Here is a 25,048-nt window from a genome sequence, read left to right on the forward strand (position 1 = left end):
CTTCTCATCTGAAAAGCCAGCAGACTATATTCAAGACCTGAGAGCTACTTGATGGGGTGAACTCCCATTCTCATCTCAGCTCCTGCCAACTTAACAGTTCGAAAGCATGCAAATGTGAGTAGATAAATATGTGCCGCTTTGGTGAGAAGGTAGCAGTGCTCCATGACATCATGCTGGCTACGTGACCATGAAAATGTCATTGGAAAGTGCTAGCTCAATGGCCTTGAAATGGAGATGAGCACCATCCCCAATAATTGGCAACAATTAGCGGAATATAAGCCACAGGGAGTCCTTTACCTTTTACCTTTATCAAATAAGAATCATAGCTATCTCAGTTCCCAATAATGATTGTTGTGTCAAAACTACAACTCAATAGAAGCAAAGGTAAGGCAAATAAGCATTTTGATCAGTATTTGTGTTATGAACATGATTAAACAAGAGTCGCTTTAAATTCCATGTTTGATATTGGTCTGTGTGTCATAGAAAGTACAGATTCCTTCCTTCCTTCCTTCCTTCCTTCCTTCCTTCCTTCCTTCCTTCCTTCCTTCCTTCCTTCCTCTCTCCCTCCCTCTCTCCCTCCCTCATTACAAAGTTAGGATAAGCATCAAACACTAACATTATTATAGCCTGTGTAACAATACCTCATCATGCATAAATAGTAATTACAGGTTAACAGTTCAGCATTAGATGCAACCCTTCTTACAGCTATTGCTACTGAACAAAATTGAGTAACTTTTCCAGTTATTTAGGAAGAGAGGTCCACTGGCATGAAGAATTTTCTTCATTTAACTGATCTAGATCAGATCACCAAGAATGATACATGGGACAAGGCATGTACTTGATTGAATTTTCCAGATGAGGATAGAGATGGTCAGATTGATTAATATTGTTATTCCCATGCTCTAACATAGTTCTTCGTAAATCAGAGTCACAGGCAAGGTCTGAATAGGCATAAGTTTGTGACACTGTCTTTTTTCCAATAATAATATAAATAAATAAATAAATAAAATGAAACTTGTTAGGAAAACATAACCTTCCACTTATAGTAGCCTTCATTTTACTGAGTATCTTAAGCTATGCCATCAAACATGCCATCCGATAGAAGTCAGCACATGACATATAGTAAGACACAGGGAGCATGGATCATTGTAAGATGCTTCACTTCTTGAACATACAGAGGTTTGCATCATAAAAGCAAAGGTTAGTCCTAAAGAGTTTTACTCTTATGTGGAAAAAAATATTGCCTCTGCAGCAATATTAAATGATTGCATTGTATGTCTTTAGGCGTGTACAAAGACAGTTTTATTCAATAGGTCACAAGTCACATCCCCAGAACGATGGTGATGTCACAAGAAGGTATTGGTTGACTTTTGGCACAGATTTATTTATTTATTTATTTTGTAAAGATAGGGATGAAAGTGAGAAGTTTGTACTACCCTTAAAAACTCAACATTAGTCCACAACTGCCACAATTGCACTATTAAAATATAATTTAAAAATGGCTGAATTTCAGTGCAGGGCAGTTTGTGACCACACCAGTTTAGCTGTATATAAATTATTTTTCAATAAAAAATGAACTAGCATATTCAACTGTGAAACATGGGATAGGGAGTCCTTTTAATATCTTTAAAATTCAAAACAGTAAGTAATTATAAAATAAAATTTTGAGTTCACTGTTTGGGCCGCAAATGACTAAAGCTGCAGTTGTATTTACAGTGCATTCAGAAAATATTCAGACCTCCTTCACTTTTGTCAATTTTGTTATGCTTTGTTAGTTCCATCACTGCAGTCCTCCACCAATCTGGGCTTTATGGCAGAGTGGCTAAACGGAAGCCTCTCCTCAGTGCAAAACACATGAAAGCCCCCTTGGAGTTTGCAAAAAAGCACCTGAAGGACTTTCAGACTGTGAGGAACAAGATTCTCTTGTTTGATGAAACCAAGATTAAACTGTTTGGCCTCAATTCTAAATATTATATCTGGAGGAAACTAGGCACCTCTCATCACCTGCCCAATATCACCCCAACAGTAGTGGCAGCACCATGCTGTGGGGATATTTTTCTCAGCAGCAATCCTGGTCAGGGTTGACGGAAAGCTGAATGGGACAAAGTACGGGCATATCTTCAATAAAAACCTGTTTCACAGTGCTCAGGACCTCAGACTGGGCCAAAGGTTCACTTTCCAACAATCCTAAGCACACAGGACAACACAGGAGTGGCTTAGGGACAACTCTGTGAATGTCCTAGAGAGGCCCAGCCAGAGCCCTGACTTGAATCCTATTGAACATCTCGGAGGGATCTGAAAATGGCTGTCCATCTAACCTGACTAAGCTTAAGAGAATTTGCAAGAAAGAATGACAAAAAATCCCCCAAACCAGGTGCTCAAGCTCACACCATACCCAAAAAGACTCAAGGCTGTAACTGCTGCCAAAGGTGCTTCAACAAAGTACTAAGTGAAGGATCTGAATAGTTACGGCAATGTAATATTTCATTTTTTTTCCTTTTCATAAATTTACAGACATTTATAAAATTCTGTTTTCACTTTGTCATTATGGGTTACTGAATGTAGATTAATGAAAAAAATGATTTTCAACAACTGTAGAATCACGCTGCAGCATAACAAAATTGACAAAAGTGAAGAGGGTCTGAACACTTTCTGAATGTACTGTATATTTTTCTATAGGTGAACTCTAATGAAAACAATGCTATTTTCTTCTAAACAGACAATATGAGTATATTAAAAAGCTCTTACTATGAAGTTTGGATCCAACAATATTTATTTATTTATTTATTTACAAATATTTATATGCCGCCCAATCCCAAAGGACTCAGGGCGGCGTACAAGGTTAAAAACAGTCATAAAAGAATAAAATAATCCAGTCATACCGCGAGTCCGATCATATCCCGGCCCCCCAGGGACATCAGCCCCAGGCCTGCCGGAACAGGAGAGTTTTAACGGCTTTCTTAAAGGCCGGCAGGGTGGGAGTAGTTCAAACCTCGGGGGGAAGTTGATTCCACCAGGTCGGAGCCACCACAGAAAAGGCCCTTCCCCGAGGGCCCGCCAGCCGACATTGTCTGGCCGACGGGACCTGAAGGAGGCCCAATCTATGGGACCTCACCGGTCTCTGGGAGCTGTGCGGCAGAATGCGGTCCTGTAAGTAACCTGGCCCTATGCCATGAAGGGCTTTGAAGGTGATAACCAACACCTTGAATTGCATCCGGAGACCCACAGGAAGCCAGTGCAGCTCGCGGAGGATAGGTGACACGTGGGTGTACCTTGGCGCGCCCACAATTGCTCTCGCAGCTGCATTCTGAACCAACTGCAGTCTCCGAACGCCCTTCAAGGGTAGCCCCATGTAGAGCGCGTTACAGTAATCCAGTCTTGAGGTGACAAGGGCATGAGTGACTGTGAGTAAAGCCTCCCGGTCCAAATAAGGCCGCAACTGGTGCACTAGGCGAACCTGTGCAAAGGTCCCCCTGGCCACAGCCGATAGATGTTGTTCCAAATTTAGCTGTGAGTCCAGGAGGACACCCAAGTTGCGTGCCTGCACTGAGGGAGGTAAATTTGCCCCCCCCCAGGACTAAAGATGGACCATCCAGTTGGCCTTTGGGAGGCAAGACCCAGAGCCACTCGGTCTTGTCAGGGTTGAGTCTAAGCCTGTTCACCCCCATCCAGACCCTCACATCTTCCAGGCACCGGCACATCACGTCGACTGCTTCACTGAAAGGACACGGGGTGGAGATATACAATTGGGTATCATCCACATACTGATGATACCTCACCCTGTGTCACCGAATGATCTCACCCAGCGGTTTCATGTAGATGTTAAAAAGGAGGGGAGACAGGACTGAGCCCTGAGGCACCCCATAATCGAGGCGCCTAGGGGTCGATCTTTGTCCGCCCGCCAAAACCGACTGCGACCTGTCAGAGAGGTAGGAGGAGAACCACCGCAATACGGTGCCGCCCACCCCCACCTCTCCGAGACGACGCAGAAGGATACCATGGTCGATGGTATCGAAAGCCGCTGAGAGGTCAAGAAGCACCAGGATAGAGGAATAACCCCTATCCCGGGCTCGCCAGAGGTCATCGGTCAGTGCGACCAAAGCAGTCTCAGTGCTGTAGCCGGGCCTGAAACCAGATTGAAAAGGGTCCAGATAATTGGTTTCCTCCAAGGATCGCAAGAGTTGAGACGCCACCACCTTCTCTACAACCTTCCCCACAAAGGGGAGGTTGGAGACGGGACGAAAGTTCTTCAAAACAGCTGGGTCCAGGGAAGGCTTCTTGAGGAGGGGCCTCACCACCGCTTCCTTTAAAGGTTGCGGGAAAGACCCCTCCATCAAGGAGGCGTTGATTATCGCCTGGAGCCAGCCTCGTGTCACCTCCCTACTGGCAGAAACCAGCCAGGAGGGGCACGGGTCCAATAAACAGTTGGCGGCATTCATTGCCCTCACGGCCTTGTCCACTTCATCAGGGGTCACAGGCTCAAACTCGCTCCAGATAACATGACTAAGACCAGCCCCTGGCAACTCGGCTGGCACTGCCCAGTCGGAGTCCAGGTCTCTCTGAATCTGAGCGATTTTGTCCGACAGAAACTGAACAAACTCCTCAGCTCTCCCCTGCAAGGGTTCCTCCGCCTCCTCCACTTTAAGAAGGGAGCGGGTCACCCTAAACAAGGCGGCCGGGCGAGATTCTGTGGACACAATAAGTGCGGAAAAGTGAACACGCTTTGCCGCCCTTATCACCACTAAATAAGTCCTAAGATAGGCTCTTAATAGTGATCGGTCAGATTCAGAGTTACTGGCCCTCCAACGTCGCTCTAGACGTCTCTTGTGGCGCTTCATCTTCCGGAGCTCCTCAGTAAATCAAGGGGCCTTCCGGGGACCACCACCACAGAGAGGTCGCAAAGGTGCAATTCGATCCAGGGCCCCAGACGCCGCCTCATTCCAGGCCGCAACCAGGGACCCGGACGAGTTGTGGACAAGGGAGTCAGGTATTTCCCCAAGCTCCTCCTGGAATCGATCTGGGTCCATTAGGCGCCTGGGGCGGAACCACCTAGTCGGCTCCCTCTCCCTGCAATGGGGGAGTGATGCTCTGAAGTCCAGCCTCAATAGGAAATGATCTGTCCATGACAAGGGCGAGATCTCTATTCCCCTTAATTCCAGATCATGTCTCCATTGCCCCGAGAGAAACACAAGGTCGAGTGTGTGACCACCCCTATGAGTTGGGTCCTGAATTACCGGAGTCAGGTCCATGGTGCCATGGAAGCCATGAACTCCTGCGCCGCCTCTGAGCAATCGCCGAGTGATGGCAGATTAAAGTCCCCCAGTACTATAAGTCTGGGGAACTCCACCGCCAACCCGGCTACTGACTCCAGCAACGCAGGCAGGGCTGTTGCAACGCAGCTGGGAGGTAGGTACGTCAGCAGCAAGCCCAACTGAACCCGTGAACCCAACTTCAATAGGAGGGACTCACACCCAACAACCTCCGGGGCAGGAATCCCACGAGGGCTCAAGGACTTCCAAGCGATGACTGCCACTCCCCCACCCCTGCCCTGTTGTCGAGGCTGATGAAGCACCACAAACCCGTCCGAGCACATCTCTGAGAGGGAAACACCCCCCTCAGGGCCCAGCCAGGTTTCGGTTATACATGCCAGGTCCGCCCCGCTGTCCAATATTAAATCACGGACAAGGGGGGCTTTGCTAACAACGGACCTGGCATTAAGCAACAGCAGCCTGCAATCAGGGCCCTGTACTCCCCTGTCACCAGTACTACAGGATGAGCCTTTTGAGGGGCCGGAACAAGGAATCGCTCTAACATAGCGAGTCCTCGTTCCCCAAAGATGGCCTGCCCCTCGGCTCCCACCATATCTGCCCATCCCAGTCATGACCGGGATGCTCCGACCTTCTCCCCTCCCCGGAATACCTCCACCCTCACCAGCCTTCTCCCTTCCTGACCGGACTCGCTTTCCATACAAACCAAGCCCAAGGGTAAGTCCTGCCCCCCCTACTTTTGCTATTGCATTCAGCAGAGGGGGTACCAGGCTCCACCCCCGACTCCACCATTCTCATACCCCAAACACTCAATACACATTCACACTCAATTTATATACATAAAAAGTAAAAAATTTCCGCATTCATACACCCTAAATACAATAATAAATTTATATATAACAGGGCCACCATTCATAGCTCCACGTGCAAGGAGTATCAAATATGGAAGTTTCTGGAAAGACTAAAATAATAATCATAGTTGAATATTAATACAGTTTTACAAATTACATATTTTAAAATTTGAATTCTTTTTCAGGAATGGCCTGATAAATATCAGCAGCTTTGGAATAATTTTATTCTACAGCTGCTGGTATAAATACATTTATATTTTCTGGGTTTCCGTATTTATTTATTTAATTTTGTAGTTGCCAATCACAATTCAATTGATTTGCTCCTGTTAATCTCCTCCATGTTTGATGACCATATAACTATTAATTATTGCACAAAATTAGATATATCCTATTATTAAATAGCATGTCATCCACAGTTGCTTTTCCTGTAAATATTCTAAGATAAATGCTTTGAAGTTAAATTATCTACTCTGGGGAGCACTGGAAATGCCAACATTTAAACTGATCATAAAACATTTTGCAGTAAGTCTACGAATCAATATAATATAAATACATCCAAACAGACTCTTGATAAAGTATACATCTTTGGGAGGGACTCTCTGCATGATTCAGGAGACGATTATAGTACCAAGACAGGAGGCTTTCAAGGAAACTCATTATCACCAATACTGTTTATCATTGCACTGATTCCTGTGATAACATTACTGAACAAGTGAGCACATGACTATCAAACATCAGCAACATGTGCCAGGCTAACCTACCACCTTTACATAGATGATCTGATGAAGCTACATGGAAAAACACTATCTGAAATAGAATCGCTGCTCAATAGTGTACATATAAATAAACAAGATAGTGCAACAGAGTTCAGACTGGACAATGTGCCACTCTCTCCATCAATAAAGGAAAAAGAGTGAAAACTGAAGGAATGAAGATGTCGTATGGAAATAACATAAAGCATCTGGATGATGATGATAATTACAAATACCATATATGCCGGCGTATTAGGCGACCCGGCGTATAAGACGATCCCCGTCTTTATCACCGAGCCGCATTCCTAGAACGTCATCTTATACGCCGGAAACTACCAGTATTTCCGGCGTATAAGACGACTCGGCATATAAGACAACCCCCGTCTTTGGCGCCGAGTTTAGCACTTCTGGAAGTCGTCTTATACGCCGGCATATACGGTACCTGGACATCATTCAAACAACATCAAGTGCATGGAAGTCAAAAAGAAGGGTGACTACATCATGAGAGTGAAGAACTTAAAGTTCAAACTCAGTGGCAGCCTTCAAGATAATGAATATCAAATATGTAAACAACCAGTTCTCTGTGTGGAAGTCCATTCTGGGCCTGGGCAACAAAAAATTAGCTACCGGTTCTGCCAAAGTGGTGCAAACCAGCAGAATCCCACCACTGACATCTGAGCAATTCTAGACAGATACACAGCTGGAATACTGGACTCAAGCAAAACTAAAAATCCTGGATAGGACAACCAGAAAAAATAATGACAATTAATCATGCCATTCATGCATGCAGCAACACTGACAACCTATTTACCAAAGAAAATAGATGGGATTTGGAATATTACATGTATACCAGACAGTTGAAGAAGAAAAAAGGGCATTGGAAGAATATTTGAAGGACAATGAAGAAGATGAAGATGAAGACTGAAACTAGTATACCACAAAGTGTTACATGGCCAGTATACTTAAAAAAAAAAAAAACCCTAGCAGGCCAAGCAGATGAAAATATGTGGCAATGGTTGAGATCAGGAAAGATAAAGAAAGATAAGGTTAATTCTAGCTGTACAACAGCAACCTTTAAACAAATGCATACAAAGGTAGAAATAAAAGACAACAAGTGCCTGAACAAACAGTGGACCACCTAGTTAGCAACTGCAAGAAGATTGCACAGACTGACTACAAGCAACAGAATGACAAAGTAGCAACAATGGTACATTGGAAGATCTTCCTGAAATACCATTTGCCTGCAAGCAAGAACTGAGGGTACTACAAAATAGTCAAAGTAATAGAAAATGTTCTTACATTTTAGAACTCAAAGAGATAAGCACTCGCTACATCCCAGATTTAACAGCTGTTTATAGAGAGACAAAACAAGTCTGGATAGTGGACATTGTAGTACCTGAAGACAGCAGAATAGAAGACCAAGAAGGGGGAAAAAGTCATAAAGTAAAAAAGACCAACTATGGCAAAAGAAAGCCAAAGTAGTATCAATAATAACAGATTCCTTGGAGGCAATCCCAAAGAAGCACCACTTGAACACCAGCAGCATTGACAAAATCACCATCAATCAATTGTAAAGGGCAGCATTACTTGGCACAGCTCACATCCTCCAAACAATACCTTTAACATCATCAAACATCTGTCTATCCCAGGTCCTTAGGAAGGACTCAATAGGAGAATAAAAAGGTGAAATCCACTCTAAACGTCTGTCTGATTGTGTGTCCAATTATAATAAGTTAATAAAATTATATGAGCTTCCCTAATTAAATATACAGTGGATTTTTATAAATAGATTTTTTAAAAAAATAGATATTTTGTTTAACTTTCATAGAATTTGCAACCCTAGTTCTAGGCAGAATCATGGAATTATAAATAGAATTGCTTTGAAAGAATAAATAGTTTGAGGCAGTATTCAAATATTCCACAGATGCTATAATCCGGACATGTTTGATCACTATATTTACAGCTTTTTCATTGTTTTATATATATATGCATGCTATAGTTTTAAAATCACAGATCTTGCTATGCCCTAATGCTTGATAACACAGCAAATTGATTTTACTCACAAAAATCTGCAGACTTTTTAGGAGCTATATATATTTGGACATCTACTGGCTTCTGCACATGAAGTATACAAAATTAAAGATACACTTGCTAATGAAATTACCTAATATTCTCACTGGACTTTTGATTTTTCTTCATTGAGCTTAACATGATTTCAGATACATAATAACAATGTTGAAAAATTTAGAGTACAACTTAGCATTCAGCAGTAACCATACCTTCTAAATAATGTTCCAAATATAGAAGAAGAAGAAACTTGCAGATACTTACCTATAAGAATGAATAAATTAGCCAAGAGGACATCCAAACTAGCAAACACACTATTGCATCAGTTTCTCTAAGCTTTCATTGACATAAGCAGCATTTCTATATATCTATTGCAAACAAAAGAGTTACTCTTTACAGAAAAAGAAGTGGCTGCTAATTTCATGGTTTCACACTTATTTGAGCAGCATTTTGAGAATCTGCCATAAAATCTATGAAACAGACATATAACTATCATGTATTAGCACTCTTAGTCTGTTCTCACAAGTCAGTTTAAGCCTTGTGAGCTGGTAAATCCACATTAATGCCAAATAATGGGTGATGGGTGCTAATTTAATTTCAACTGTTGATTGAATCTTAATTCAATTTGGTTTAGAGATCAGTTTGATTTCAAATCATTGAATCAGATTAATTCAATTCAAGTTGCTGAACTGGTTCAAGAGAGCTTTTGCCTATGCTGAAAAGTCTTTCTAAATCATTGATTAAGCTTGGAAAATCAATCTGATTCAGAGATTCAATCAAATCACCTCGTAATTGTATCTCCAATTCAAAGCTTTGCACAGCCCTTGCATATAATAAATAAGCTTGTGGTACTAATGAAGCCTGTTCAAAAAAATGAAAGTAGGAACACTGCAAGACAATGTTATCAGCTCTGTTATAGAAAGAAAACAAATTTAATCATTCTTCCCTGCAGCTGCTAAATCCTTAAAATAGCATGCTTACTTTATGCAATTAACATCTCATCTAGCATCACCAGGAGAAAGCAAAGATATCATTTTTTTAACAGGGAACATTTATAAGGTGCAGAGTGACTACCAGCAGCCTATAGTCAGAAAATGACTTTTGAAAATGTGGCTGATTACTTCTTTCTACACAATTTACCCACATGTAGGAATTCTCCCCAGAATGCCACTTTACAAGCATAAGATGACAAAGGTATCACCCATGCTTTGTTAATGTAGTTAATAGATAATGTACTTCTACAGTTTTGCATATATAATCCATCTTCTGCTCCAGCATCCGTACTGTAAATAAACAGCATAATTTTGATGACACTTAATTTGGATTTTGAGATTTTTCACACAATTCAAACTGAATATTTCAAGCTATTCAGAGTATTGAGAATATTCCCCAAAAGCATAAAATTTACACTATCTTTAAGAAAGTGAAGTGGCTAAGGGGTCGGGCAGTTGCTCCATTTCTAGAACTGAGTTTGGTGTGCCAGTCAACCCCTAATATACCATAATCTAGTTCTTTTTCCCATAGTCAAAAATCTATGAATTTGGGAGATAAGGTGGTTCATCTACATAACTTACCCCAGCATAGATATGGGTCACTGGACATTTCTTAAGGTCAGGAAAGCACAATGTCCTGCCTGTATTCCCAATTTGTCTTTTGCTGTGCAGTAAGTGGTGCTTTCAGTAAAATCACGGACCTGACGGTAAAGCACTATGGGCTGGAATAAGTCCAAATGCTATTGTTATTTTCTTTTCTACCAACCAGGAAGTATAAAGAAGAAACAGAATCCACTAATCATGAGCAATGGGGAAAACAGTCTGGAGAAAACATCAGGCCATCAGTAGGGGCAGTGTGGAGGAAAGACCTGAAAAGCAGAAAGGAATTTTTTAAGGTGGCTTCATTTCTAGCAGGTTTATGTACAGGAATCCAGTAGCTTAATATTGCAGTGTAGAAAAACACAAGGAAAACATCAAAAACTAAGTGAGGCAGCAGGGTCTATCTACTATGGATAAAATCATCAGTGATCCAAGGAGAAGACAAATGTTTAAACATTTGAATATATAAAGGATAATTGCAGGAATTGGGTACGTCTAGTTTAATGAAAAGAAGAACTGGGGGGGGGGGGGCAGCATGATAGCAGTATTCCAATATTTGCCACAAAGAGGGGGTCAACCTATTCTCCAAAGCACCTGAAAGCAGAACAAGAAGCAATGGATGGAAACTAATCAAAGAGAGAAGCAACCTAGAACTAAGGAGACAGTTAGAACAATTAATCAGTGGAATGACTTGCCTCCAGAAGTTGTGGATGTTCCAACACTGGAAGTTTTTAAGAAGAGACTGAACAACCATTTCTCTGAAATGGTATAGGGTTTTCTGCCTGAGCAGGGGGTTGGTCTAGATGACCTCCAAGTTCCTTTCCAAATCTGTTATTCTGTTATTTTGAATGCTTCAATACAAACATTTCCTGTCTTACTCTTTAACTGGCTATTTCCAAGAAGAAGATTGTACCAAGTAATAAGAACAAACTCTTTAAGAAACTACCTATGAAGATCTATTAGATTTTATCATGCCATAACCAGTTGACCACAATATACAATGATTAAAGGAGTCCCCTCAAAAATATGGACACAATATTTAGATGATTGGCCATCATCTTTATCTGTTAACAAAACTGAAATTTGATAGCTTCCAACATGGTTGTGGTGGAATGTGAATTTTATGAAGAAGGTAACTGTCATAAAATTTCTGTAAAGCACAAGAAAGAGAATTCTTGTGTAGAGCATAAGAGAGAGAACATTAAAGAGAACTCAGCTGCTGTTGCTTTAGTTTTCCTCTTTAAAATTAGATAGAATCCCTCCATAGATAACTGAAGAAAGCTGAAGTGATGGTAACAATTTGCTAGCTGGAAAAATGTCAAGACTTCAACCCATATGACATATTTGCTATTACACTGCCATTAAGCACTGAATATGGGGGAGTCTTAGGGAAGAAAAAAACCTAATTGCATCAGGATAATCTCTGCCTTATCAGAGATTCAGAACAGAATGCTTCAATTCACAGATGACCATTTTCATCCTGTCTTTCTTAAACATTTGATTCTGGACAGCCCAGCTGGAGGGAAAAAAGAAAGTATTGATACATCTGCCATGTGTCAGTTTATTCAGCCTAAACCCATAAGGATAACCTATGAAACAGAGAAAAAAAAGAAGTGCAAGTTTACAATAGGTTAAATATTAATGCCAGATATGGAAAATCTGTCTCCCCCCCTTTCAATCTGATGAAAGAATATTTGGTCTGGAGATCCTTTCAAAGAGATAATTCAAAATATTATGGATGGAATGGGGTTTTGCAAGTTTTAACAAATATGGATCTAAGTGATATCTTTATTCTGTCTTTATTGCATGATCTCTACTCAGCATTCTTCAGTCTTCCTAGATCCCAAAATTTCCATAAAATTCTAAGAAAAATACATTAGAAATAAATCATATTAATGGGCTTTGTAAGTACTTGTGCTTGTTGTCACTGCTTAGAGTGAATTCAGCTTTCAGGAACATGTTTATTTTTTTCCCCTTTCCATAATGAAGAAATTTAGAGAAATTGTCCAATGTAACTATTCCTTTATTTGGTGGACAACATTAACAATCCACAGGACTTCATTTTCCCATAAATATATATGGAATGCCACCACAATTGCAAACTGACCATTTCTTGATACTCATATTGAAATTGTTATATAAACAGAGACAGAGAACATTATGGAGATTTTTTTTTTAATATTGCTCATTATTTTATAATGGGTTTTATCGTCAGGTGTCCTGTGATATGAAACAAGTGAAAACTTATGGCAATGGTGATGAAATAAGAGTCTGTTACTCTAGAAGAATTACAATTAAAGGCTATTTGGCCATTTCTTTATAAAGGAAGCTGGAGGGATATGAAAAGTAAGGGAAAAAAAGGTAGCACTTGGACAGAGAAGGACAGGGGACAGGGGACAGGGGACAGGGAAAGAAAGGAAAGGAAAGTCTGCTCATCTTTGAAATAAATTAAACATTGATTGTGTTATAGATTGTGCAGCAATAGTGTTGCAGATGTATCTTCTTGTATCCTATATTTGTTTATACAATGTTATTGTTAAATAAAATATTGTTAAACTAGTCCTCTAACAAAAGGAGACATGCAATATAACACCTACCACTACAATTAAAGTACTATATGAAAAGATAACTTCAGTACCTCTAAGTATCATTGGTGGGTGGGGATTGATGGCAAGACTTCAAATGTAGTCATAAACATATAAGAAATCATGCCACTTCAGATCCGACGAACCCCCAGCATCATAAAGTTGCTCTTAAACAATTTTGCATTGATTAAGCTCTTAAACAAAAACTAAATTTATACCATGCACAGTAAATAGTAAAGAAGGGTCAGACTTATATATAAACAGGTAATTGCAATTATTTTAATTTTCTAAGAGAGAGAGTAAAAGGACATAAAAAGGCTGTTGAGATGATAGGATAATTAGAAAAGTTTAAACGTGCTCTTTGTTTTGGTAAAATGGTGGCTCAGAAAAAAGTCCACCTCTTGTCATCAGTAGAATGTCCTGGTGCAGGAGTGTCAAACTGCCGGCCCACAGGCCGGATGCATCGTGCCAAAACTGTACCCATCCCATTGCCGGCAATGGAAAAAGTCACAATACGTCACATGACAGTGTGAGTTTGACACCCCTGTCCTAGTGGAAGGGAATACTCAGTTCTCACTTTCTGACAACTATCCTGTTCTCACTCTTATTTATACCCACAGAAAGAGACTAGCTGGAGCTATAGGCTAGCTGATAGTTAATAATTACACAACAGGAGCATCTATGGTGATGGTCACTGGCTTCAAAATTATGGTCAATCCAAGGTTTATCTCTTTTGAATGTAGAAAGGTGGGATTTCACTCCCCCAAGCTTGCCCACTATTTTGATGCTAATGATCCTCATGAATACCCTACAGAAATACACTTAGAAGACTTTTTACATTCCTTGGTTGTATGTTTTGTAGATGCTGTTATAAAAAGAAATGTGTTTCATAGTTCACATTTATTGACTCCAAACTTACCAACACATAGTATTTATCTTAATCAAGTCAAGGAAATATGGTCTGATGAAATTAGAGTTACAAGCTTGCTACATGTGAACCACAGCTTGAACTGATGTCTGATTTTAAAGAAACAATTATTGTTTTTCAAATATTTTTGAAAACAATTATTTTTTTACCTTGCCAGAATGAGATCTGTTCAATGATTTAATGCTTTTAATTTGCTAATCTTCTTCTTGCTAGTTTTCCATAACATAAGGTGTGGTTTGAGAGAAGATGGGCCTGTTTTTCCAAAATACTGTGTTGCAAAATTGAAGAATTCAGCTTAGGACTCTTAGAAAATTATGCTGTTTACAATGCAGTTTTAGCAAATTTATCAAGGCAATTACAAACCAATGAGACTTGTATACTAAGAGTTAAAACAATTACAATATTGAAAGATGATAAATCTATCATCTTAATTCTATATCTATTGTCATGTTCAAAAGTAAGAATATACTAATTACTAATCTAACCTTTAGTGTCTGTTCACCTACAAAACTATTGCAATTATTTCTCAAAACCACATATGTTAATCTTTTAACTGTGAAAATATTTGTTGCATAAACAAACAAACTGTTAAACAGTTAGAAATGCACCATGTCTTGTTCCTGAGTGATACAGAGTAATAAGATATGATTAATAAAAAAAAGTAATTTGTAGATCCACTTACCAGTCGATAAACTACTACTTCTTTTTAGTCTCTTATGATTTAAACCCTTCAGATAACCTTCATGCCTGGACTATTATAAATATGGCATTTAATTCATAATTCTGTAGTTACTAATTTAAGATTACTTAAAATGTCATACCATATAAGTTTCAGTCACCTTTCAAATTATTGCATTGAAGGTATTCATTAACTTGGATATCAACAGTATCATTTTTACATTTTAGTCTATGTTTCTTTTTTATTAGTGAAGAGAAGGAAAATTCACTGGTGGCAATATATAGTCCTTTGAACCTCCTCTTGCTTTTATGCAAATAAGATTCCAGTGGCGTCTATAGAATTATTATTTATAGAACACATTTTCTTGGTAACTGCAAATTCACTCTCCTTCTTTCTTTGTTAAATACATCAATTATCTGATATGGAATGTGGTTTCTAGTTCACATACATAAGTTCATAATTGCAATCCACCCCATTCTAACAATAATTTGTGATTTTGAATATGTATATTAAGCCCATTTTCCTCTCAAAACATATTTTCCAAAAACACATTTTGTTCTCATTTTTTTTTTAACACTACAGAACATTTCAAAAGATTGAGAATGGGCAATATAAGTTATCAGACAATTCCTACTTGTCTGTTTTGGCTACAGGGTAATAAAGAGTTCTAGACCAGGAAAGTCCAGCCTTAGCAACTTTAAAATCTGGAGACTGCTGGTTGCGGAATTCTGGGAATTGAAGTCCACAGGTCTTAAAGTTGCCAAGATTGGATATTTCTGTTCTAAACTCTGTGGGCCCTTGGCCTTCTAGTTGGGCTTTTCTTATCCTCTTATCCATATGAGTATTAACTTGATCAGCTCATCACAAATAGTAGTTCCAGGAGAGCCACTTATGTTAGACCAGAAACAGGCTGTTAAAAGCCATGATAAATACTATATTCTCAAAATTTCATTTATTGGCTATAATCTGCAGGATGCCTGCAAACAGAAGTTAATGCACTCATATCCATAACATATAAAACAAATTAGTAGACAGAAGCAAAATATAGGAGACCCAAAAATATTCTTCCTAATTGTAATTTATTTATTTGGGGGTTTCTTTTCTTTCAGGATTGCTTGATGCTATGCTCTGAAGCATAGGTAATATTATGTAATTATCTAGTAACTAATTAATTACTGATTGAGCAATGGATGTATTAATGAAATCAACAACAACAGTAACAGAATTGCTGTTGAAAATATTCTTATTATCGTAGATATTTGAGGGAGATGGGTGGTTTAGAAATAGGAAATATAAGTAAAAATATTTTGTGTTTTTCAAATCCAAGATTATTGTAAAAATGTAAATTTATGAAGAAATTATGATAATTCCAAAGAAGAGAGAGAGAGAGAGAGAGAGAGAAGGAATGAGGGAGGGAGAGAGAGAGAAAAAAAGAGAGAGAGAAAAGAGAATGGCTAACAATACGTTTTCACATTTTCAACATACCTAGATTACAGATAAATGCTTAATATACATACACACACACACACACACACACACACAAACACACACACTGAGAAAAGTGCTATGGACATGGTAATTAGGATCATGAGATTCCTGTGAGATTTTCACCTCTAATATCATAACTTCTGCATCTAGATTATAATTCATGAAGTGAGAATATTAACAATAGTAATTAAAACTAGGACATGGTTCTAGATTGTAAGTGTTATAACCATAGACACAAATTCTAAATAAACAATTCTATAGACAGGATCATTAGTTGTAAATTCCAGTCTTGATTTATAGATTGAGATAATAGCAGTCAATCCATGTTATATTAATCTAAGCCTTTATTCCTTCTTTTAAATCTTGTATAATTGCTAAACTTTAATAACACTTTTTCTCTGGCGTTATCTTCTTGACCTACAGTATGTTTCAATATCAATAGTAATGATGTTTATGGAGATTCTCAGTCATCCAGGTCATGGTTTTCCCAAAGGTGCTTTTTCAAAAGGCAACTAGACTTTTTGTGTTTTTTTTCTCTTGAAGACATTTTGTGTTTTTTTTTCTCTTGAAGACATTTCACTTCTTGCCCAAGAAGCATCTTCTGAACTGAGGATGTTTCTTGAATGAGAAGCAAAACATCTTCAAGAAAAAACAAACACAGAAAGTCCAGTTGCCCTTTGAAAAAGTGCCTGTGGGACAATAATAATGATGTTATTTTTCAGTTTTTTCTGTGAAGCATTCCCTAAATTCCCTTCTTCAATATGACATACTCCACTAATACAGTGGGACTAAAATCACTAGCAATGAATCCTGTATACTATAGTGCCAACACACTGTAAGCACTTCAATTTAAAGTTTTGTCACCTCTTTCTTCAATTAAAACAAATTTAAAGTTCACGTTAATTCAGGTTAATTTCTTACCATCTCCATTCTCTTCCTCTGTTGGTTAACTCTCCCTTCTTCCATATAGTGTCTCTTAGACTTATGATTTTAGATGAGAGATTTTTTTGAATTCCTGCTTTTTCGTTTGATTCTAATTATATGCTCTGAAGCACACAAATCATTATTAATATTTATTAATAATAATAACACTGTCATGATAATTGCTTAATCAGTTATAAGTTAAGTTGATTTTATTTGCACGGACAGAATTATTTCATGTCAGATAAAGTCAGAGTAGTGAAAGCAGTTTGTAAACCGATACATAATCATGATAATTCTATTTTTAAATACCAAATGTCAAGGGATAGAAAATATTATATGACCTTTCTCTTCCAGTAGAAGCTAACTTCCACGAAAGATTATGATGAATCTTCATAAAATTTAATACTAGTCTTTGTCAGATCTTGAATTGATACTCATATAATTTCATTGCTGCAGCTCTATAGATATTTATAGAATTAAAGGGAATTGAGCGTACAAAACTTTTCAGCATACAATCTAAACTCTTAGTGAACTTAATAGGATTTGCTCCTATCATGTAGCTGGAATTCTGTATTCAGTTTCTCAACAATCATTAAACTGTCTTCTATGTAGATGCATATAGAACTGAGTTGTCAGCATATCCATTAGCTCCTACTAAAATGTTCCAAGGCTTTTTATGGTGTACTGGAACAATAAAAAGTCCAGAAGGAAGCTTAAATCCACTTGAATCAGTCCCACTGAATTTAATGGGGATTACTTCTGGACACCTATTTACATTACACTTTACCACTATTAAATTAATTTTCTTCTTCAAAATCTCCATCCCACAATTAACAGCAAGTCCAAATACCTATCCTATGAAATGGTACTAGAGGTGGCTAGTTAGCTATCTTCAATTAGATTTGTTGTTCAATTAGATTTTAAAGTTTAAAAATGTTCTTAATTCTAAGTTTTCTTTTGCTGAAACAAAGAAAGAAACAAAATGTTTTGAGAACTTGTTTGCAGGACTTTATCCACACCTTGATTAATTACTGTTACTACTTTAAAGTAGTGAATTGTATACAAAGTTTAATTATGATTTCTGCAGCATCTCTTTCCCACAAAGTTTGAAAGATATTATTATATAGACAACACTTTCAAGTCTCCATTCCTGACAGTTGACTAGGAAAATGTTACTAATCATAGAACTTTCTTCAAAATAGTCAAGAAGTTTAAACAACAAAACCTATACTTAAAACATATCTGTATACTTTTAAGGATTGGGATAATGCTTTGGGATGCTGTTTCATTGTTTCATATCTAGGACTGCATAGATCTTCCAATTGCTTCAGAAATTTGAATTTTTTTAGGAAGAGACAGCTTTTGGAACGGAATTGTCTGCACTGTTCAGAATGAAAATTTTCAAAGAGAAACCATGTGGCAATATTCATCTGGAAGGAAAAGTCATAATGTATGAATTCTCCTAAATTGTTCATCTGATAAGGCTTGCTTGTTTCAAATAACTTAAATAAGAACTTTAAAAGTTCTTATCTCTGGTTCATGTAGTCAACTCTGTAAATATGTTTCTTAGAGTAAGTAGCAAAACACTGTTATATTGGTGCATAATATATAAGTCAGCTCTTGAGAGAACTCTAATTTCTTACAGATACAAGCAGGGATTGAGATCATGGAAAAGGTTAAATAGGACTTTAAGGTCTTGCATTAGAATCCCCAATAGAAGAAGAAGAAGAAGAAGAAGAAGAAGAAGAAGAAGAAGAAGAAGAAGAAGAAGAAGAAGAAGAAGAAGAAGAAGAAGAAGAAGAAGAAGAAGAAGAAGAAGAAGAAGAAGAAGAAGAAGAAGAAGAAGAAGAAGAAGAAGAAGAAGAAGAAGAAGAAGAAGAAGAAGAAGAAGAAGAAGAAGAAGAAGAAGAAGAAGAAGAACTAAGGAAATAGATTGAACTTGAAAGCTTTAGGATTTAGTTGACACCATTTACATACTCTCACATATGCATTTATGTGAAAAGGTAAGTAAGAACTGTAAGAACCGGTAAGAAGAACTATATTCTAATTTTATGAGACCCTATGCCTGTTGACTCTGTAGGAAATATTACTGAGTACAGTGAAGCTTATATCTGCATAAGATGATTGAAATAAGAGTATACAAATATAAAAACATTTGGAATGATACTGTCAGTGTCTACTGATGTCACTATATAGGCAGCAAATGAACTTATACAGACACTCAAGGCAAAATGTTAACTATAAATGATAAAAATATTGATACACTAATAAAAAAACAAAATTTCCTGACAAATTTGACCAATGGGATGAACCTGCTTTTAATCATATGATACATTAATTATATAAGACCAATGCATAATTGCAATTTTAAGAAAATTGTTTAAAATTTGAAATGAATCCAGTTTAATTTAAATAGGCATCAGTCTCACTGAAGTCAGTTGGGTAAGTTAGCAATTAGTATCTTAAGTCCCATCAATATTAATGGGTAACAGTGACTAAATCTGAATAAAACCTAATGTCATTAAAAATCAAACAGATAATCAAGGCAATGACCTATGCTGTGCTATTTTGGATAGAGCTGGAACCATGCATAAATTGGTTTATATCAATATTGCAAACTATTTTAAATTCTGCAGGATCTTTGGGTTTTATATTCATCATCTGTAACAACTCAAAATGGCTACAGAAATCAGTAGATTCCCAAGATATTTTAATTATTGGTTCTCACCAAATTAACTATGGAACAAAAAAAAATGCCTTTATAAGACCTAAGAGATGTATAATTCCAAAATGTGTCATAGGGTAAAGGCAGTAATTGCTGCAATGATCTTTGATGTTTTTGTTCATCATAATTCTATGGAGAACAAAAAGATGTTTGCTATAATTTACTTCCAGCCTTGCTTCCTAAATTGTAAGAGTGACCTCTAGTGCTTTGCTGCTCCGTTATAGTTCCTGAAGTCCTATTTTACTATAGATTGAAGAGGCATCTACCAAATAGTGCAATTCAGTTTCAATATTCTTCTGACAAAGGGATGAAATCATGAAATGAAAAAAAAATGGAACAATGATAAATTTACAAACTGCACTTAGATACACTGCAGCAGGGAATTTACAGGGAAAACTTGTTTCGTGCACTTGAATGTCAAATTAAGTAATATGAATGAATAACACAGAGACACACAGAGAGACACATACAGAGAGAGACACACTCACAGGCAATTTACCACTGCAGAGAATGGGATTTTTTAATGATTACATTTCAGTTTTTAAAGCGTGGCATCCAGTGAAATCATCCGACTTCCACTTTCCTCCTGATTTATTTCTTCACTGTTCTTGGCAGCTTTCTTTTCAATGCTGTGACTATGTTATTTATAAATCTGTTCTACTCCCAGTTTCTCTAACTCAAGTCCCCCTTCCTTGTTTCCTTCCTTCGCCCCGTCTCCTCATCACATAAACTTCCATCAATGAACTGCAAATCTGAATACATGGACTGGAACCCCAGTTAAAATTTTTAATGCAAACTTAAGCCTTTTTATTAAGTGGGGAATTTAATTGTGGGTACAAATGCTATCATATTAGTGCTATCATACATTTGCCTATAATGTACTTTGTACATATAATTATGTCTGAGTCATGTTTGGGACCTATTTATCCCATATCTACAAGAAATACTGATTACTAAGTTAGTAACTTTCTTAAATTCAGGAGATGCACAGAGCTTTCTTTTACAAATTATTGCCTTTTCAAAAAGAAAAAAGAAAGGAGGAACACCGTTTTCACACTGCCGCTAACCTTCTACTGTCTGGTCACACATGAACATTACTCTCTCCCTAATCAATGAACATCTCATAAAATCTTGTCCTCTACATTTGCTACGCTGTTGTAGAATAGAGCGTTACTCTTCCTTCACTCAAGAAAAGCATCCTTGTTCATAAAACTGCACATTGCTAAATGCAAAACTGATGCAGCAGAGGGTACCAGCCAGCATGCCAGCAGTCTCGCAGGAAAGACTGAACTCCTTGCTAAACATTGTGCTGCTCTATAGTAAACATTTAAAAGCGCAGGTGGGGAGGGGGAGAGAATAAAACATAGGTCCAGTGGAGGGTGGGGGGTGGGAGGCAAAGAAATACAGTACAGCATGCAATTAACAGTGAAATGTGAATTCCCTAGAGGCTATCATACCCTAAACTGCTTTGATCAGAATCTGGTCAAATCAGTAAATGAAAAACACAAGGACATTTTCAGCATCTGAAATCTTTTTATCCCATCTATTTGCAGTTCCAACTGCAGCTGCCTTGATTTATTTGGAAAACTCCCTTTCTAAAGTCTAGATTTCATTACAATAAGTCCTAAGTTTGCAGAACAGCCGAGTCTAAGTTTAATATCCATTTGTAATACTCACAGAGGTCTCCAGCTGCTAGTATATTCCAAGGATGGACAGGTACCAGAAACAACAGCCTGAAGAAGATTTCAGTACAACAATCCATGGTCTAGTTGAATGAGGCACCCCAAAGTGTCAAGAGTACCAGGAGACAAACCCAGCTGCTCTGTACTTCAGTTGTGCTCCAGCTTCCTCTGTTTTCCTTTCTCCCTTCTCTCTCTGTGTGTGTTTTAGGGCTTCCCAGTAGCCAAATGGTTCAGCCAGATGCACTCTGCGTCTTCTTTTCTTACACACACACACACACACACACACACACACAGCACACAAGATCTGCTCTTTTTCTCCCAACAGCAGCAATCCCCAGAGAAGATTCTGCTGCACAGATCTCTAATTTACAGAATCACTCAGAGCTAAACTGCTAGGCTGCCCGGTACAGTTTGGTTACTGAAGCTTCCTGTTCATGATGCGTCCCGGATACCCCTTGTGGTGACAGGTAGGAAATGTGAGTCTGTGATGAAAGCCAGACAATAAAGAGAACAGCCTGCACATGTGTGCCAAGAGCAGCCTTCCTGCTGGATGGTGACTGTACTCAATTCTTTATGGTCATGCCATACAAAGGGGAAATGGAGTGAAAAAAAGGGCAGAAAGCAGAATGAAGCTGTATATTTGTTGCCATCAGAAGCTTCCTTTCCTCCATTCTGCATTTAAAGCTAACTTTCAGCAGCTACATTATTTGCAGGAAGAGAAGAGAATGTTCCTATTTTATATCAGGAATAGTTGCCATGAAGTCAAATATTTACTCTTCATACATGCATTAAATTTTGCATTCAGCTAAAGACCTTTGATCTTCAATAAATACTTTAGGAGAGTCCCTTGAGATAGCATCTTTAATGAGACACTCAATGGCTAAAGCCCTAAGAAATTGCAATCCCACAAACATGTAATGTGCTACTTTAGAAATTCATGCAAGCTCAAGCTTGACATTTATTTCTCACACTCAGAAAATAATCACAAATATAAAAGAGGAAGCTGGAATGGCTTAAACTAGAATAATGAATGATAAAATGCCAATGTGCTGAAAAGAAATGACATAGGGTTTTCTGGTTTTCATTTTAAAAGAAAGTTTTCCCAAATAAAACTTAACCATAAATATTTGATAAATACAGCACCATATAAATACCAAGTTGGTTATGAAACCCATTAATGAGGAACCATAACATCTTGCAATCAACCATCAAAAAGTGCTATTAGGTAAGGTAGGACAGGTTGATTCTCTTACTGTAAAACAACTTAACATTTAAAAAGATAGTAAAGCAGAATGATAAGGAAATAAACATTGCAGAGTTTAAATGCCTACCTTTAAATTGTGGATATGTACTCAGTAATGTTCAGAGATATCAATGAAGTCTGTTCCAGATATGTATTCTGAATCCGCAGAACAGTTTCTAAATTGGACGTTTAATAGGATAATTTCAAAGTAAATCACTTTATGACAGAGGTTTATATTATTATTTTATCAACAACAAAGGTGAAGAATATTAAGCAAGTTTCATCCATAGGTGTTCTTCAAAGGAAAGGGTTTGTGTGTGTACAGTTGTTGTTATTTAAGAACTGTTGCCAAATGGAAATATGGTATCTTTCTTTTTACAAATGTAATTTCTAAGATTTAATTGATTCTGACACGACTTCACATCTAACAACAACAACAAAGGAAGAAGAATGCAAAATGCCAGATTAACCAAAGTGAGTACCTGTGAGATATGAATCCATTTCATGTAACATCTATGTATGCAGGTGAATTATGCAGGTGAATATGTATGCAGGTGAATATGTATGCAGGTGAATTATGCCACAAAATTGATTTATGTATGTGCATGCATAATATTCATGATTGTTCAGCATTAAAAAAATTGTAATACTATGACAGTATTAGTAGACTTATCAGAATATGTGTGTGAGTGGCCAGTCCCATAAAATGCACTATTTAAAGAAAGTGTATACTGGGATCCATCCTGCTTCTCCGACTAAGGTTAAATTTGATTTATATGAATAAACATAAGAGCATATGATAACCTTGCATCAGCTGGAATGTTCTTTTAACCATTTTCCTTATAAAATGGTGGAGAACAGTAACTGAGTGGCTCCCATATGTCCCCAAAACTTATAGTTGCTATTCAAATGCCATCAATCTGCTTGTTATTATTTTAGTTTCAAAGATTCTAACAATGGTAAATGTAAATATACTACATTCAGTGCCCCATTAACTCAGCTACACAGACATTCACTGAGTAACTGACCCTGGAGCAATCATTCTGTCAGCTGAACTTACTCCAAAACTTGAGGCAAAGTTAAAGATGGAATTGGCTGTATATTCAGTGCTTGTTGGAGAGATCTGGAGAGAAGAGACTGGACAGCCATTTGTCTGAAATGGTATAGGTTTCCTGCCTGAACAGGGGGTTGGACTAGAAGACCTCCAAGGTCCCTTCCAACTTTATTATTATTATTATTAAGGAAACATCTGGTCATCAGCAAAAAAAGCAAAAATCCATTACAAGATGGATAAAGTTAATGTGTATGGAAGCATCACTGTTTTAAATCCTAAATAGGCTAGACTTCAAATTTGGCTGACTTCAACCAATAGGCTTGTTAAAGGTCATCACACTGCACAATTTCTTTAACTGGAAAAGGGCCTGCATTTCCCATTATCTTATGCAAAACATTGTTGCTACCCATTATTGTTCATCCATAACAAAGTTCCCTAATCAACATTATTAACGAATACAGAACTTTAACTGCCATTCCAAAATCCAATGTTAAATCTATTTCCTTGGAAACAAAGTTTAACCAAGAAGCAGTTGTTCTTGAACAATGGTGCCATCAGAAAGCAATGATTTCCAATTTTTCACAAGTTAGTTGTTATCCTCACTTTCACAAGAATATCCAGGGCACATTAGTTAGCTCAAATAAAAAAATAGATAAAGTTGAAATTCATGGCAAGAATTTACTAGGGAATTATATATTTTTAATATTTCACATAATTTTAGTATTATATGCATTATTATTCTGCAGAAATAGTGATTGTGAGTGACACTGTAAGCAAATATTTTTCTTGTAAAATGGCAGAGATCAATCCAAACAAATGTTTGAAAGAAAGAGATCCCAGATTTCCCTCTGGATGAACAATCAATCAATAGAATCATCTGTCTTTCTTATATAGCTGCCAGAAAGTTTTTCTTTTTAGTACAATGGGAAACATAACTGTAACTATTTTATCCATGGAATCTCAGCCATAGATATGAAAACACAGGTGTATCTAGAAACTTCCGGTCCTGCACAGTAGTGACTGGTATAGGCTTGTGGACCGCCGCACACCCACGGCCAACTTTCGTCTTACCTGGAGACCCTAATGGGTCCAAGCTGCCTCAGAAAGGTGGTGAAGAAAAAGGGTGCCCCGGAAACTCTGGAATGATGGCAGTCATTCCATTCATCTTGGGGAAACCCTTCTAACCCAACAGGAGAAAGGCTGTATTTCAT

The 25,048-nt window shown here is 37.8% G+C and overlaps 1 protein-coding gene across 1 annotated transcript in view; it reads right to left on the bottom strand.

Annotated features, from left to right (window-relative positions):
• LOC120307456 (contactin-associated protein-like 4) overlaps positions 1–21,904 on the bottom strand; it is a 123,399-nt gene extending 101,495 nt beyond the window's left edge. Inside the window, exon 1 of the mRNA XM_039342270.1 lies at positions 21,536–21,904. Within this exon, the coding sequence (XP_039198204.1) occupies positions 21,536–21,620 (85 nt within the window). The 5' untranslated portion in view covers positions 21,621–21,904. The remainder of the gene's footprint in view (positions 1–21,535) is intronic.
• Between the last annotated feature and the right edge of the window lie 3,144 nt (positions 21,905–25,048).

Source organism: Crotalus tigris, unplaced genomic scaffold (assembly GCF_016545835.1).
Source record: "Crotalus tigris isolate CLP2741 ecotype Arizona unplaced genomic scaffold, ASM1654583v1 scf7180000017783.2778290, whole genome shotgun sequence".
NCBI lineage: Eukaryota > Metazoa > Chordata > Lepidosauria > Squamata > Viperidae > Crotalus > Crotalus tigris.